This window comes from Arvicanthis niloticus, chromosome 11 (assembly GCF_011762505.2).
Source record: "Arvicanthis niloticus isolate mArvNil1 chromosome 11, mArvNil1.pat.X, whole genome shotgun sequence".
Classification (NCBI taxonomy): Eukaryota; Metazoa; Chordata; class Mammalia; order Rodentia; family Muridae; genus Arvicanthis; species Arvicanthis niloticus.
In genome coordinates this window covers 10142042-10157579 of record NC_047668.1, presented here as the reverse complement: position 1 = coordinate 10157579, position 15538 = coordinate 10142042, and the positions used below count along the sequence as shown (strand labels likewise).

The 15538-nt window shown below is 41.0% G+C and overlaps 1 protein-coding gene across 2 annotated transcripts in view; it reads right to left on the bottom strand.

The window, feature by feature from the left end:
- Window positions 1-15015, bottom strand: part of Sec23a (SEC23 homolog A, COPII component) — a 51935-nt gene extending 36920 nt beyond the window's left edge. The window contains exons 1-6 of one of the 2 annotated variants that reach the window (XM_034513902.2): window positions 14807-15015; window positions 9939-10184; window positions 7904-7961; window positions 7301-7387; window positions 4258-4494; window positions 864-943 (exon numbers count right to left, since the gene is read on the bottom strand). In XM_034513902.2, coding sequence (XP_034369793.1) covers window positions 864-943; window positions 4258-4494; window positions 7301-7387; window positions 7904-7961; window positions 9939-10159 — 683 coding nt within the window. In that variant the 5' untranslated portion in view covers window positions 10160-10184; window positions 14807-15015. The remainder of the gene's footprint in view (window positions 1-863; window positions 944-4257; window positions 4495-7300; window positions 7388-7903; window positions 7962-9938; window positions 10185-14806) is intronic. The other variant, XM_034513903.2, reaches the window with a different exon arrangement.
- Between the last annotated feature and the right edge of the window lie 523 nt (window positions 15016-15538).

The following is a 15538-nucleotide window of genomic DNA, read 5'->3' as shown; positions in this document are numbered from 1 at the left end:
CACACAGCAGATCAATAGCTCACAATGGCCGGTGTGCCATTGTGAATGTACCGAAGTGTTTCTTTGAAAACAGGTTGCTATGGGAGATGAAGCTCAGTCAGAGGTCCTATCTAGGGTGTGAGAGCCTAGGCTGGATCCCAGCATCACACACAAGTACATACTCCTGTGGGTGGGAAAAGAGAGGAGCAGAGGGAAAGAAGGAAGCAGGAGAGGGAAGGAGAGAGGAGTGAGTCAGCCATGGTGGTCATGCCTATAGTCCTAGTACTAAGAAGGTAGCGGCATGGTGATAAGGGGATCAAGGTCTAAGTCTAAGCTGGCTACATGAGCTGAGACTCTGTCCTCAGAAGATGGGAGGTTGCTATTCCTAGGCCCCATTCTACAGTGTCTATCACTCCCAGGGGTGCTGCTGTGCTGCTACTGGCCAAGGAACTTGAACAACTGCTATCAAGTTATTTTAGTTCTAAGGTCACCAAAATAATTAGAAGATAGATCAGTTAACTCATTTTAGTAACAGCACCTCTGATTAGGAGAAAAGGCTACCAGTAAAGACAAATTAAAAGCTTTTGAGGCCCTACTTTTGCATAGTTGTCCACAAACCACATAAAGTTTCTATGAACTTAAAAATAAACATATCAAAACTAAACTCCTAACATCATAATGATAAAAAAATGAACTATTTCAGTAAAAAAGAAATGGCCACAAAAAGTTATAGTTTGTTTTTTAAAACCGTATACTACTGCAATCTCTTTATACTCTTAACAGTACTTAATCTTACATATCGCCTAATGTCTTTGTCCGTGTTGAGGGCATGATGTTTCAAGTACCTGCTTGAACTACAGGATTCTGTTTGCTATATTAATTACCTATTGGAAGGAGGTGGTTGCTGTACCTGAGGACCACGTGTGGCTTGAGTAACAGGTACTTTAGAGAGCCCCAGCATTTCCTGTAAAGACATGATTTTGGTCAGATCAGTTTATTTACTTCCACATTATTTATCAGCTTCTTAAGACGTTGTAGGTCTATAAATTAGAAACACAAAATAAACATAGGTTGCTTTTCCCAGAAGCCAAACAGTCTAGCTATGGAGACTGAACTCCCCCCATAGCAATTCACCAGAAGCGCAAAGTACAAGGTATGATGGAGTGAAAAGGATATTAATTTAGAAGTACTTATCTAATTAAGCCATAATACGTTAGCGATGAACATAAATGTCTTTCTTCTTAGCTTAGATGCATTCAGCCCCTTCAGCAACTGTTATCTTAAATACCTACTCTGTAGCAAGAATACAGTGGTTTAAAAAGACCAGCTCTCTGCTCTCATGGTAGTTACAAATCTAGAAGGATGAGGTTATCTACTACAGCAGTATACAAGTGTGACTGCAGCGCCATGAAGAGGCACATAAGCGAGAGGAGGGTGGCACCACATCCAACCCCAGCTCTGGGGAATCCAATGCTCTCTACCTCTGCAGGCAAGTGCGCGCGCAGACACACACACACACACACACACACTTTTAAATAAAAAATCTTTTTAAAAAAAAAAAACAGTCCATAGAATCACATTGGGGATGTAAATTAATTCATGATTTTCAAGCTAAATGTCTTATAAAAGTACCAGTTTTGTTTTGGATTTCACAGATGTGCATAATCCTTTCCTATACATAAAAATGTTACTTTACTGCAATTTTCTTAATCTAGAAATGCTTGGTATTATTTAGTACTATGGAAAAAGCATTTAACAATCAGAAAGTCTACATACATATCTACAAAGAAAAATAACTGACCTAGTTCTACAGTGCTCCTGAACTGCCACCAGAAACAGCAACTTTTCACTATGCACCAAATTCTGAGCTAAACTCTTCAGAAATACTATTCTCGCAAAATAATAATAACAAGAACAAGCTAGGCCCAGTGATTCATGGACTACTGAGGAAACAGAATAGACAAAGCCAGTCTGGATACATAAAAAGGGAGGGAAGAGATGACTGAGCAGGTAAAGATGCTTGCTGTCAAATAGGACAACCTAAACTCAGTTCCCTGGGCCAGAATGCCACATGTAAGAGAGAACCAATACCACAAGCTGTCCTTTGACTTCAATGTGTGCACAGCGGCATGTACACACGCATACACACAGACAGAGAGGGAGAGAGGAGGAGAGAGAGGTAGAGAGAGGAAGAGAAAAAGAAAGCTACACACAAAAAAAGAAATGTAACATTTTTTTATCTTTAAAGGTGGGAGGATAAAGACAAAAAAGGCAGTTATAAAATTTGTCTGTGGTTACTTAACGTAAATAGCACAGGATTTTAATCCAGATTTTGCTATTTACACTACACTGAATATCACCATGAGGAGAAATTTACAATTAAACAACTAGAAACTTTAACACTGGAATCTCAGACTATCTGTGCAGAAAGGCCAGATTCTTTTTAGCTGAACACAGAAAGAAGATAAAAATGTTATATTAAAAGAAAACATTTCTTGTATTGACAATCACTTGCCTGTTTTCAATGCCATACTTGTATTATATAATTTACGTAACCATAGTGAGAATTAAACTTCTCTCTAAAAATGTATAATTTACAATTAACAGAAGCAAACATTTAAAGGCATAATGTGTTTTATTCCTGTGACCATCCTGAAAAGCAGACCATCTTTATAGCAGCTTGTGCACCTAATCTAAAAAAACTCAAACCCTGAAATGCTCCCATACCTGAATGGTTCTAATTCTAAGTGTCACCAGAATGCCACAATGGAAAATTCCACACATAACTTCCCATCATACAGTCAAAGTACAGAGGTACTAGACATATTCCATAAAGCTACATTCAGGTTGTATCTATATGCATACATGTATCATCATCATCATACATGCATATATCATACATGCATCAGTTATTTTAGCTTATACTTGAATGTCATCCCCAAAATACCTCTTTCTGTACAATGTCATGCACGTAATGACATCTCAGTCGATAATGGACCACACGCAATGGTGGCCCGAGAGTACATCACCTATCATGGCAGAACTTCTTAGTTGATAGAAGTACTTTATGTTCACACCATGATGAAACTGCCTAATGACCCATTTCTGAGAATGTATCCTATTTTTCCCATAACCATGTATAAGAATATTCAAAAAAACCTAGTATTCATGAGGTGGAGCAGGCAGATCTCTGTGAATTTAAGACCAACCTCGTCTACATAGAGTTCCAAAACTTCCAAAACACTTCTGTTTCAAAGAATTTTAGATATTCAACCTGCACCCACTTCTCCAGCCTCACAAAAACAAATGGTCCTCCTTTTTAGAGTCCTCTGCCTCCTGTCCTCCGAACAGAATCCCACCTCCTCCTCAGACGCTTCCCAGGCCCATCTCCTCCTTTACTCATCCTCTTTAGTCTCCTTCTCTTCCACATAAACACATTCAACCATCTCAAAGGATCTTTAACAAATTCTCACACTGTCTCTTTCCTTATCAACAAACCTACACAAAAAAAAACAGGCTTTAGAGACAGGCACAGTGATGTAAACCTGTGCCCTGAACTTAGGAGGCTGAGGTGGAGGAGACCAGTAAAATTCAGTCACTTCAAATTTTAAAAATATAGTTAAAAGTAGACAGTCGTGGGCTAACTACAGTGTAAAGTGTTTGCCTCAAAAGCAAGAAGACCTGGGTTCAATCCCACAATGCATTAAAAACTCTGAGTGTAATGGTGCATACACTATAATCCACTAGAGTGGTAGAGACTGGTGGATGAACCCCTGAGGCTCCAGGGCCGGCCAGCAGCCTGATCATCAAGTTCTAGGCCAATGAAAGATCCTGTCTCAAACAATAAACAAAAGACAAAAGTAAAGCAGAGGACATATGATGGCTAACGATGCCTTACCTAGGTTGTCCCAAGGCCTCCATCCACACGCATGCACCTGTACACAAACAGTCACTACCTAAACAATGTACACAGTGAGATCCTAGTAAGTGTATAAAAATAAATTCTAATAACACCATCACAGAAGCAAAACAGGTTATACATGTGGTCATGGAGAGATATCCAAGACACACTATGTAAAGAAGAAAAGTCTTTCGTTTGTATGACAGTTAAATTGCACAAGAAATAAAACTGATATCAACACTAAACTTAAAGCCTTGTCATAATGCAATTATACCAGAATGAGTCATCATATTTTTAAAACTACATGCATCTAGAAAGTATCTACTAACATATACAGTACACAGATAAACAGGCTCAACACTCCCACTCTTACTCACCTGCAGTTGTTTGGCAGACAGGTCCTTTGTTCCTCGGAAGACATAGCTTTTTGAAATGCCTTCACATCCGAGCTCATGAACCTGCACCATTCTCCCAAAAGTAATGAGTCCAACCAAAGCTGTAGGTGGCAAAAGGCTCAATGACATCTGCATGGATTCCTTCAGAGCCTGCAAATCTTCATCTTCTATGCACGTATCAACCACATAGAGAAATATCAAAGGCATCTGGGGACCACGCTTTAAAAACAAAATGCAGTAAGAAAGGCATTTATAAAGGTATTATCATTTTAGCACAATATTCAAGACAATCGGGAACTCATTAAAATGCAAACAGTGAAATATATTAATGCATGTGTACAATGGAATTCTAAGGAAGCCATACAAAAAAGAAACAGGCCATATGTGTGGTCCTGGAGAGAGATCCAAGTCACAGCACTGAGAAAAAGAGTAAGTGTAAAGGGTGACAAGATGACTCAGTGGTAAAAGCACTGTGGGACAAGCCTGATGACCTGAGTTCACCCCCAGGACCCATCGCAGAAGGACAGTACCGACTTCTGAAAATTGACTTCTGACCCCCAAATGCACACTATGGCATGCACATATCTGCATAAAAACACACACACACACACATACACGCACACACACATATACACACACACACATACACACACACACACATACACACATACACACACACACACATACACACACACATACACACACACATACACACATACACACATACACACATACACACATACACACACACACATACACACACACACATACACACATACACACATACACACATACACACATACACACACACACATACACACACATACACATACACACATACACACATACACACATACACATACACACACATACACATACACACATACACACATACACAGTGATGATGATGATAAAAAATTTTTAATGTAAAAATTGGTAAAGAAAACTTAAGCTGGCAGTGGTGGTGCACGCCTTTAATCCCAGCACTTGGGAGGCAGAGGCAGGCGGATTTCTGAGGTCGAGGCCAGCCTGGTCTACAGAGTGAGCTCCAGGACAGCCAGGACTACACAAAGAAACCCTGTCTGGAAAAACCAAAAAAAAAAAAAAAAAAAAAAAAAAAAAGAAAGAAAACTTAAATTTAAAAACATATGTATAGCTGGGCATGGTGATGCACACCTTTGATGCCAAAACTCAGAAGGCACTCAGGAGGATCAACATAAATTCAAGGCCAGCCTGAATTCACAGCAAGACCCTGTCTCAAAAAGCAGAATACACACACACACACACACACACACACACACACATTTATTTGGGTATGCTAACACACACCCTAAGTCCTAGCACTTGTGAGGCAAGAGGCAGGAAGATCTCTGTGAGTTCCAGGCCAGCCATGGCTATACAGCAAGATCCTGTCTCAAGAAACACACACACACACACACACAGACACACGGGGGTGGGGAACACTTTGGTTTTCTATTTAGTTACATGCAGTTTAATTTCTTATAAGAATTTATTACTTTTCAAACTGAGTGTGCACACCTCTGACCCAAGCACTGGGGAGACAGAGACAGGAGGAACAAGAGTTGAAGACATCTTTATCACATAGAAAGCTTGAAGCCAGCCTCACATACATGAGACTATGCTGCCAATAAGGATAATAATAATTAATAATAATAATTTTAAGTATTTTTTAGATATACTTTAACAACTACAAAGTTCAGGCCTAGTATGGGCACACCTTTAGTATTTACTTTGGGAAGGATCACTTAGAGCAATGTATTCAAGATTATCCTGATTTAATAGCAAAATGCAGTGCTAGATGAAAAATAAACCAAATAACACAAACCATGTACTGCATTTTTGGTCGAATAAGTTAAATAGCATTCTACTAATTAATGCTAATTAATGATTGTATTTCTGTAAGTATAGTCATTTTTTAAATTATTTTTGTTTGGGTTTATTTCACTGTTTAACTAAGCATATATGTGTAGGTTTCCATGCATGGGTTTTCATGTGTGGATATGTTAATGCAGATGCCCTCAAGTCCAGCGCAGGGCATCAGATCCACTGGAGTTACAATTCCAGGCAGTTTTGAAAAAAATGACATGGATGCTGGGAACTGAACTCAGGTCCTCTCCAAGAGCATCAGGTAACCACTGAGCCAGACCAGCAATTTTATTTAAATCACTTTCAAACTAAAAAATAATAATAAGCTAATATTTATAAAACAATTATCTAAGACTGAGATAGCTTTTCAGAAAATCAAAAACTAGCCAGGTCTGACAAACATAGAGACTAGTTCAAGTGCACCGTCACTCTGTTCCTATACCACATTCGGTATTTTTTATTGGCCAGGCACGATGGCAAACATCTTTAGTCCCAGCACTCGGGAGGCAGGCAGTGGCAGCCTGCTCCACACAGAGCTTCAAAGACAGACAGCGTCTCAAAAAACATACTTACATTTTTAAATGTCTATACTTTAAATTCTTACTGGTTTGGGACAGAGTTTCATAAAGTCCAGGTGAACCTCAAACTTACAGACCAAGATAAGCTTGAACTCCTGATCCTTCTGCTTCCACAGCCAAAGGTCTGCGATTGCAGCCATGACCTAACATGCCCAGCTCTCCACCACTAAATCTATAAGCAACTTTGTAAAGCATGCTCACACTAGGAAGAAAAATGATTCTCCCAATTCAAGGACGTTTCATTCATAAACTCAGGGACACATCAGCAGATTTAGCACTTTACTGACCAAGTTTATGACAAGAGAACTTCCAATTATAAAATAAAGCTCATGCTTTCATGCTTACTGACTAAGTCTCACCATCCTGCCTAGTATCTGACCAATCATCAGAGAACTCCAGCCAGAGATGACCTTCACCACTTGACCCTGACAGTCCTTACCTTGGAAATCCTCAGTCTGATTCGCTGGCACGCCCTTAAAGTCATCTCCATTTTCACAACTCTCTGACAGAAGCCCTGGTCTACTTATAGCTTTCTTAAATACCTGCTTTTCTGTTCTTACCAGAACTACGTATTCAATGCTTGAAAACTGGGGTAAAAGCTCTGCAGGCTGGTTCAGTTCAGATATCCCAGCATACGTAGGTGGAAACTAAAAACAGAAAAACAAAAAACATTACCAAATTATTTGCCAGAAACAGAAATACAGAAAAACAGAATACAGTTTTAAATTCAAAATGCTTTCTTTATCATTTAAATTTTTCGCCTTTTTGTTGTTGTTGTTTGGTTTTTTGCTTTTGTTTTTGTTTTTATTTTTGAGACAGGTTATTTCTACGAAGCCCTGGCTGTCCTGACCACTGTGTAGACCCGTCTAGTCTCATGTAATTACTAAGAAGGTATTTCCAGACCGGTAAGACAACAGCAGATAAAGGCATTGCTTCTAACCCTGACTCCCTTGACCCCTGGGCCCATAAGTTATAAGCAGAGAATCCCCATCTGCCCTCTGCCCTCCACACACTCAGCATTGCATATGCACACCTGCCCACGTGCAGCCAAGAAACTTACTGAAAAGGAAAAATGTTGTCATAACGGTTCTATCCTTTTTTAAACAAGCATTTCCCTATATGACCAGCACTACAGCACTAGCATCTGTAAGAGATGTCCTCACCTGATTCCTTTGGTAACAAAAATTGCAAGCCCAGAGTTTTGCTCGATAATCCACTTGACTGTTGTAAGAAAACACAGATTAGTTAGGCAACATTTCAATTCAATTTTACAAGGACCTTAATTTAAATAAAATTAATTTCATTCCAATGCGTGAATGGATTAAAATTGATGATCAAAGTGATTGGTTTTTATTGGGGCGTGAGGGGTTGAACCTCAAGCCTCATACATTGGGCAATCATTTATCACTAAACTAAACTGTACCCTGAGACTGGGCCGAGGGTTTTGGAGTGACCTTTACTATTACACCCAGCTACTTAAGTAGCAGTAATAAAGATTAACAAGCCAGCAAGCTCACTGGGTCAAAGTGCTTTCCAAGAAAGCCTAACAACCTAAATTCAACACCCAGAGCCATGGTAGCAGAGAACCACCTCCAAAAAGTGGTCCAGTGACCTCCTCACACACAGTATCACATGTGCACACACACACACACATGTGCACACATACATACACATGTGTACACACACACACATGTGTACACACACACACACATGAACACCCACACACACATGTGCACACACACAAAAATTATTTTTTAGTTAAACAGATACAGAAAACAAAGAGCTATTTCTGGAGTATGCTTGGAACAGCTACTGTAAAGCAGAGCCTTCTTGGCCAGGCATGTTGGTACACACTTGCAATCCCAACCCTTATGAGGCAGAAGCAAGACCACTGCAGCAAGTTCAAGGCTAGTCTGGCTACAGAGCATGTTCCAGGCCAGCCACAGAGTGAAACTGCCTCAAAAGCATATAAATCCACAATAACAAAGATAACGGCAAATAAAAATCATAGGAGTAACTTCAGAGCTTGACGATCAGCCTGAAGGAAAAGAAGCCAACCATGGAAAAGGCTGCAGGGTTTCAGGCTGTAGGTAAAGTTGTGGGCTCAAGGCTCAGAAAGAACAAAGATGTAAGCTAGCACAATGGATCAGAAAGAGATGGCGCCAGGCAGAGCGGCACACACTTATAACCCAGCACTAGCCAATACCAAGTAAAAACCAAAGAACCCAAATGTTTTGGAGGAAGAACTCACTACATTCACTAGCAGACTAGATAGGAGAAGAGGTAGAAGAGAAATTTTAAAAATATTTTCTGAAATTTTACCTTAGAAGTGATAGCACCGCCGGGCGGTGGTGGCACACGCCTTTAATCCCAGCACTTGGGAGGCAGAGGCAGGCGGATTTCTGAGTTCGAGGCCAGCCTGGTCTACAGAGTGAGTTCCAGGATAGCCAGGACTACACAGAGAAACCCTGTCTTGAAAAAACAAAACAAAACAAAACAAAACAAAAAAACAAAAAAAAAAACAAAAAAAAAACAAAAAACAAAAAAAAAAGACAAGAAAAGAAATGATAGCACCTTTTGGTTGGGTGGTGGTAGCACACACCTTTAATCCTAGCACTCAAGAGGCAGAGGCAGGCAAATCTCTAAGTCCCATGCTCACCAAGGTCTACACAGAGAAACTCTGTCTCAAATATTTTGAATATCACACCAACTCAATTATGACCAAGTCATAAGATGGGTTCATACCTAGCCAGTACCATTAGCCAGTATCCTCAATAAGATATAATAGTTTTTATAATGACATTTGTGTCTGGTCTCTTCACATTACCAATTCACTATAACTAGAATACCAAAACTTTTGTTTTTTGTACTTGACTATAACTCTAAACAAAAACAAAAAAAAAAGGACTTATTACATAAATGAACAAGAAACAATCTATCTTTTTCTCTTTGATCTCATGTAGCCCAGATTGGCTTTGAATTTGCTATGTAGCCAAAGATAATCTTAACAGAATCCCCCTGCCTCCAGTCTCTGAGTACTGAGATCACAGGTCTGTGCTGGTTTATCTGAAGCTAGGGTCTGAACCCAAGGCCCTGTGTAGGATGATATAGGTAAGCATTCTATTGGCTCAGCTAAAGCCCAGCACATCACTGCAGTTCTGAATGGTATCACATTCGGTTTTCCATATATTTAATTACCATAACGGATTCAAAACTGCGCGGCAAGTCGTCCTGCTGCACAGGACAGGCTCGTACTGGATGGGTGGTAAGTCAGGCCTCTCCTTCAGAGGTGTAAACAGCGCTGCCACTGGAACAACCATTCTTGTAGCTTCCAGACGACTAGATGGCCAAACATTCCAACTGAACCGGACCCCATCTCGTTCTTCATTTTGTTGGATAAATTCCAAATAGGTTGTCATTGTAGCACTTGATTCTTATATCTGTCTGAAACATAAGTCAAAAGATATTCAAAAGTCCAAATGCCTCATAAGAAATTAAATGTAATTATGTTTTCCCATCTTTTATATTGACATAAAAACTATGACTAAACAAAAATATAGCAACTCTACTCATAATTTGTAATGCCTCTACAGAGACTAATGCTCACAAGGCAGTAAGAGGAAGGGACTTTCACTCTTTTAAAACTGTTGACAAGGACCAGTGAGACGGGGTTAAAGGCACTTGTTAGAGGATATGATGGACAGAGTTTGATCCCCGGGACCCATATGGTAGAAGGAGAGAACCAAGGTGTTCTCTGACCTCCAAATAAACAGACACAAAAATCATAAAATTATAAAATATACATGGTTTCTAATTATAAAACAACAAGTTCTCACCAGACTTTCTAGGAGACCATTTAATAGTACTTCTGCTATCCTGAAGCTAGGTAGAGAATACTAGTAGCATGACGAACAAAACACCTACTAAGCGCTATCCCCAGGCTTTACACTTCACAGCCCCCTCACAGGAACTGAATCCTAACTTGTCAAAACATTTGAGATATATAATTTTTAACATAATACTGTAAATTCATAGGTGGGTTTAGGCTTTCTGGTTATTGTTTGTCGCTGTCATTGTTTTGAAAGAGTCTCACTATAAAACCAGATTATCCTGAACACCTCCCTGCTCCAGCTGGGGCCTCCCAAGTGCTGGGATTATAAACATGGATCACCACAACCAGGTATCTTTTTCCCTTCTAAGCAGCTGGCTAGGGTGGTGCTTCCACATCTCGTGTACAGTCCTGCCTCTGGCTCTTACGCTGGAAAGAGTGGTCAGTCACGAATGAAAGCTAAAGAACCCAAATACACAAAAGTACAGAATTCCAAATATTAATGCACAAAATGAACCAATCAAGGTTAAAAAAACTGAAGTTGGAGAGATGGCAATAGTTATAAACACTCACAGTGTTTATAAACAGAGCAACTCAGTTCAGTTCCCAGCACCCACATGGCAGCTAACAACCATCTGTAACTCCAGTTCCAGGGGCTCTGATTCTTTCTTCTGGCCCCCAAAGACACTAGGCACACAAGTGGTACACAGACATACAGGCAAGCAAAGTACCTATACATATTGAAAAAAAAAAAAAAAAAAAAAAAAAACCTTAAGAGGGAGGTAAGCACGAATAGAGAGATGGCTCTGTGACTAGGAGCACTGGCTGTTGGGTTCAATTCCTAGTGCCCATGTGATAGCTAACAACCAGATTCTACGACTCCAGCTCCAGGGGATTTAGCATCCTCTAGAATCGGAGGCATCAGGCACCCACGTGGTACAAAGACATTCGTGCAGGCAAAACATCCATAAAAATAAAATTTTTTTTTTCAATTAAGTTTAAAAAACTAATTAAAATTATGGACCCACATTGTCAGAAAAACAAATATGGATATTAACTTTGCTAAGAGAGACAGTGGGGAAAGGACCTGATTTTAAATGAATATTATTTGTAGCCTTATTTTTAAAAGACTCCAGAAAACTCTACTGTCTTTTCTGCCATGTAAAAATAAACTACAATATGCCACGTATGCACTGGAAAACAGGCCCTCACCAGATACCCAATATAGCATCTTGATTTGGATTGCTTCCAAAACTGAGAAATAAGTTTCTAGTCAATAAAAAATGCTGGTAAGACCAAGTTGGGAAGGAACTTAGATGTTGTCGTATCTAGGAATAATTCTGTGAGCCATGCACACTGATGGATGAGGCTGATGGAAACCAGAAGGCTTGAATGACTTTCCATCTGTTGCTGGCCTGTTTACTAGGCTCCATCCTTGGAAAGAGAAGCAAGAAGCCCATGTGGTATAACCAGCAGAGAAAGGCACAGTGCTGCATGCTTGCAACCCCAGCACTAAGGGAGACTAAGACAGAACTGCTGTAACCTGGGCTACCAGTTGACAGAATGAGACCCTGTCTAAAAGAAACAAAACTAAAGTTAGTGGGAGAAGAGAAAGAGAGCAGAGATCACACGTAAAAAATGAAGCATGAATAAAAATCTTCCTTCTGTGCTTCCCTTCCCCCTCCTCTGTTAGAATGCAGACTTCACATGCTGGTTTTGTTTTTGGTTTTGTTTCTGTTCTTTTAGGATATAAAAATAAACATGTTTTTCTTCGGATCCTCAATACTGTTTAAAAGTATAAGGAGGTCCTGAGAACCATTGCCTTTGTCCCCTCTCAGAAAGAATAAAAGACTCAGAAAGCGTTCACACTTAAGCAGGCTTAAATTTCTACAACAGGCTGTGACCTGGACCCATATCTAGAGTGCGTCTTTAAATGACTGATTTATTTTCATTGTGTGCGCACTGGTAATTGGCCTGTATGCGTGTGTGAGGGTGTCAGATTCCCTAGAACTGGAGTTACCAACAGTTGTGAGCAGCCACGTGGGTGCTGGAGAAACCCTGGTCCTCTGGAAGAGTAACCGATGCTCTTGATAGCTGAGCCATCTCTCCGGCCCCTGGACTGAATTCTACTCCACATCCTTATATTTTATTAGGACATACAAAATGTCACCTGCGTGATAGGTGAGGACAATTTCCTTCTTGCTCAGGCTTTTTTCTCTCAACCTCTCTCTCTCTGCTCTAAAGCCACAGATCCACTCGCTGCTGTTCACTGTCACCTCCCAGCAATCTTTTGAAGCAGGTAGCACCCTGTCCTTACTTGGTCCAGTTCCATCTTTCTACACAACTTCCTTCCTCCTCTCTGAAGCAGTGAGTGTTCATGCTTCAAATCACAAAACCCATCTCAAACGTCCTTTCAGAAACCTCCTTAATGTGATGACATATATGATATAACCATCTAATACGAACATTAATGACATATATGGCAAGCACCTTATCAGCTAATAGGAAACTTGTTGGAACAGTACTTTAATCCTAGCACTCAGGAGGCAGAGTAGGTGGATCTCTTATCAGTTCCAGACCAGCCATAGTGTGTCCTTGTTTAAAATACAAGCACACACACACATACACACACACATCCTAAAATAGGGTTAAAATGCAGATTTAACAAACTCTTTAAAAAAAAAAAAAAGTCACATTTTTAAATAATTTATAGCAGTGAGAACTATTTTAATTAAATAATTTCTCCTGATAGAACCAAAGCATCATGTCACTTTAACATAACACAGCAAATACTTTCCTATATCCTGAAAGGCTTTCCATAGTAATGTTTTTCTCTATTCCATTTTAACCTCCTTATGCATTCCTACTGGGAAAACATACAAATTTTAAGTAAATTAGTTATCTGTTACCATGTTACCTCCCTATCTTTCAGTTGCAAATTTTCATATATATGTATATACATATATATATGTATGTATATATATATTTCATTTTTGTGTATTGGTGTTTTGCCTGTATCTGTCTGTATACTATGTGTGTGCAGTACCTATGGAAGCCAGAAGAGGGCGGTGGACCCTCTACCAATGGAGTTGCTTGTAACCCAGTAGTGACCCTGGGAGGGTTGAAGGTATAGGTGTGTGGGTGTGTTACAAATGGTTGTAAGTAGGTAATGAGCCACTGTGTGTGTATGTGCATTACAAATGGTTGTAAGCCAGTAGTGAGCTGTGTGTGTGTGTGTGTGTGTCCGCATGTGTGTGTTTCTGTGCCTGTGTACATGTATTCATGTGGATGAGCAACCAGTGCTCTTAACTTTTGAGCCATCTTCCCAGCCCCAATTGTAAAATTTCCAATGAAATGGACTGAGTAATAAATGTTTTGCTCTTGGGCAATAAACTTCTCCGGCCTTCAAATTTCACATCAGTTATATGAGAAGGGGGGGTGGGGCAATAATACTATAGGTCGCTGTAACAATTAAAAACGAAGGGCTTCTGAAGACACTGGAAAAAAGGAAGCTTTCATATGCACTCAAATTTAAATTTCTTTTAGCAAATATGCCTAGTTATCCGTGGCTTAGGGTGGGGTTGTATTAAGACATGACAGAAGTTTAGCTGATGAATTAAGCGTCTCTAACTCTGGTCTACCTATGGATTTATTGTAACTCTTACTCTTCCTTTCCCATAAAAAGTAACACTCTACAGACAGAATAAATGCCCCAGTGCATGGTATAGCTCAGTTCTGAAAACTGATCATTAGTAATCAAGGCCCAAGGCACTAGCTATATCTGGTATTTTTCTCTTTAACCTTTATAAGGCCCAAGGCTGAATTACGGGTGATGTAGTCACCTGGGTTCAAAGTCTAGGGCACTCCTGAGCAGTCAAGAAACGAACCTAGAGGCCCCAGGGCACAGGAGCCCTGGGCAGGGAAGGGGAAAGCGTGTCACGCAGGAGGTGAGGGTGGGTGCAGGGCCAGATGCTCAGACCGTCGTTCTCCACCCCACTCCCGTCCTTCCACCTAAACTAGCAGGACTAGAGTCGAGGGTGCTCCGTCGCCATGACAAGCACAGGGCTCAGCGCTCTTGGTTCGGCGCTGGGCCACAGCCTCCGGCACGCCTAGGTGCTTAGGCTAGAGCACAGACAGGTCAGAGCCAACACAGTCCTAAGACTCCGTCCCGCTGCCCGCATCCCAGCTCCGATTAAGACCCCGGTGGAGCAGAGGTGGCTGCCACACCAGTCCTTACCTCAGTACCTTCCTAGGAGCTCCGTGACGGCCACAGCCTCCGCCTTGCACAGTCTGTTCCAAAGCCCTGTAGCAGCCGTGGCACCGCAATCAGGGGCGGCACCGCCCCGCCCCCGGCCTCTAGGAGGGCCTCGGCCAGGACAACATGGCTGGTGCCGCCTCTGCCACGTCAAATGGGAGAAGTCGGGGAGGTGCAACCAACGGAGGGGCGGGGCAAGCGGGAGCAAAGGGGCGGGAACAGTCCCGGAAGGGGCGGGACGCGCAGGAGGTAATGGACGGGATGAGTGGCGGAAAAGAGAAACCGGAGTAATAAAGAGGGTGGGGCCCGCGTGAAAGAAGTCCAAGCAAAGCAGAGGGCGGGGACAATTCAGGAAGGGGCGGGGCAAGCAAGAAGCAATTGGCAGGGCGGGTGGCGGAAGGGAAGTAACCGGAGTAGTAAAAGGTGGGACGTGGCGGAACAGCTTTGCTGAGAAGCTCCGTGGAGTTCATGCTTAGTATTAAGACTAAAATACCTGACTGGGACATTGCTAGCAACGAAGGAAAAGAAAATTGTTAACCACTAGATGTAGCTTTCGCGTCTACTGTTTGTTTGAATGATTGTTTTTCTGTTTTCTAATATATATAAAAAGCTCTTCCAAGTTTTTTCCTGACATTTTATCTGTGTGTTCAAGCGAAGAACGAAGCGCTAGTTAACAATATTTGAAGTATTCGCTAGAAAAAATAAGATGCTCAG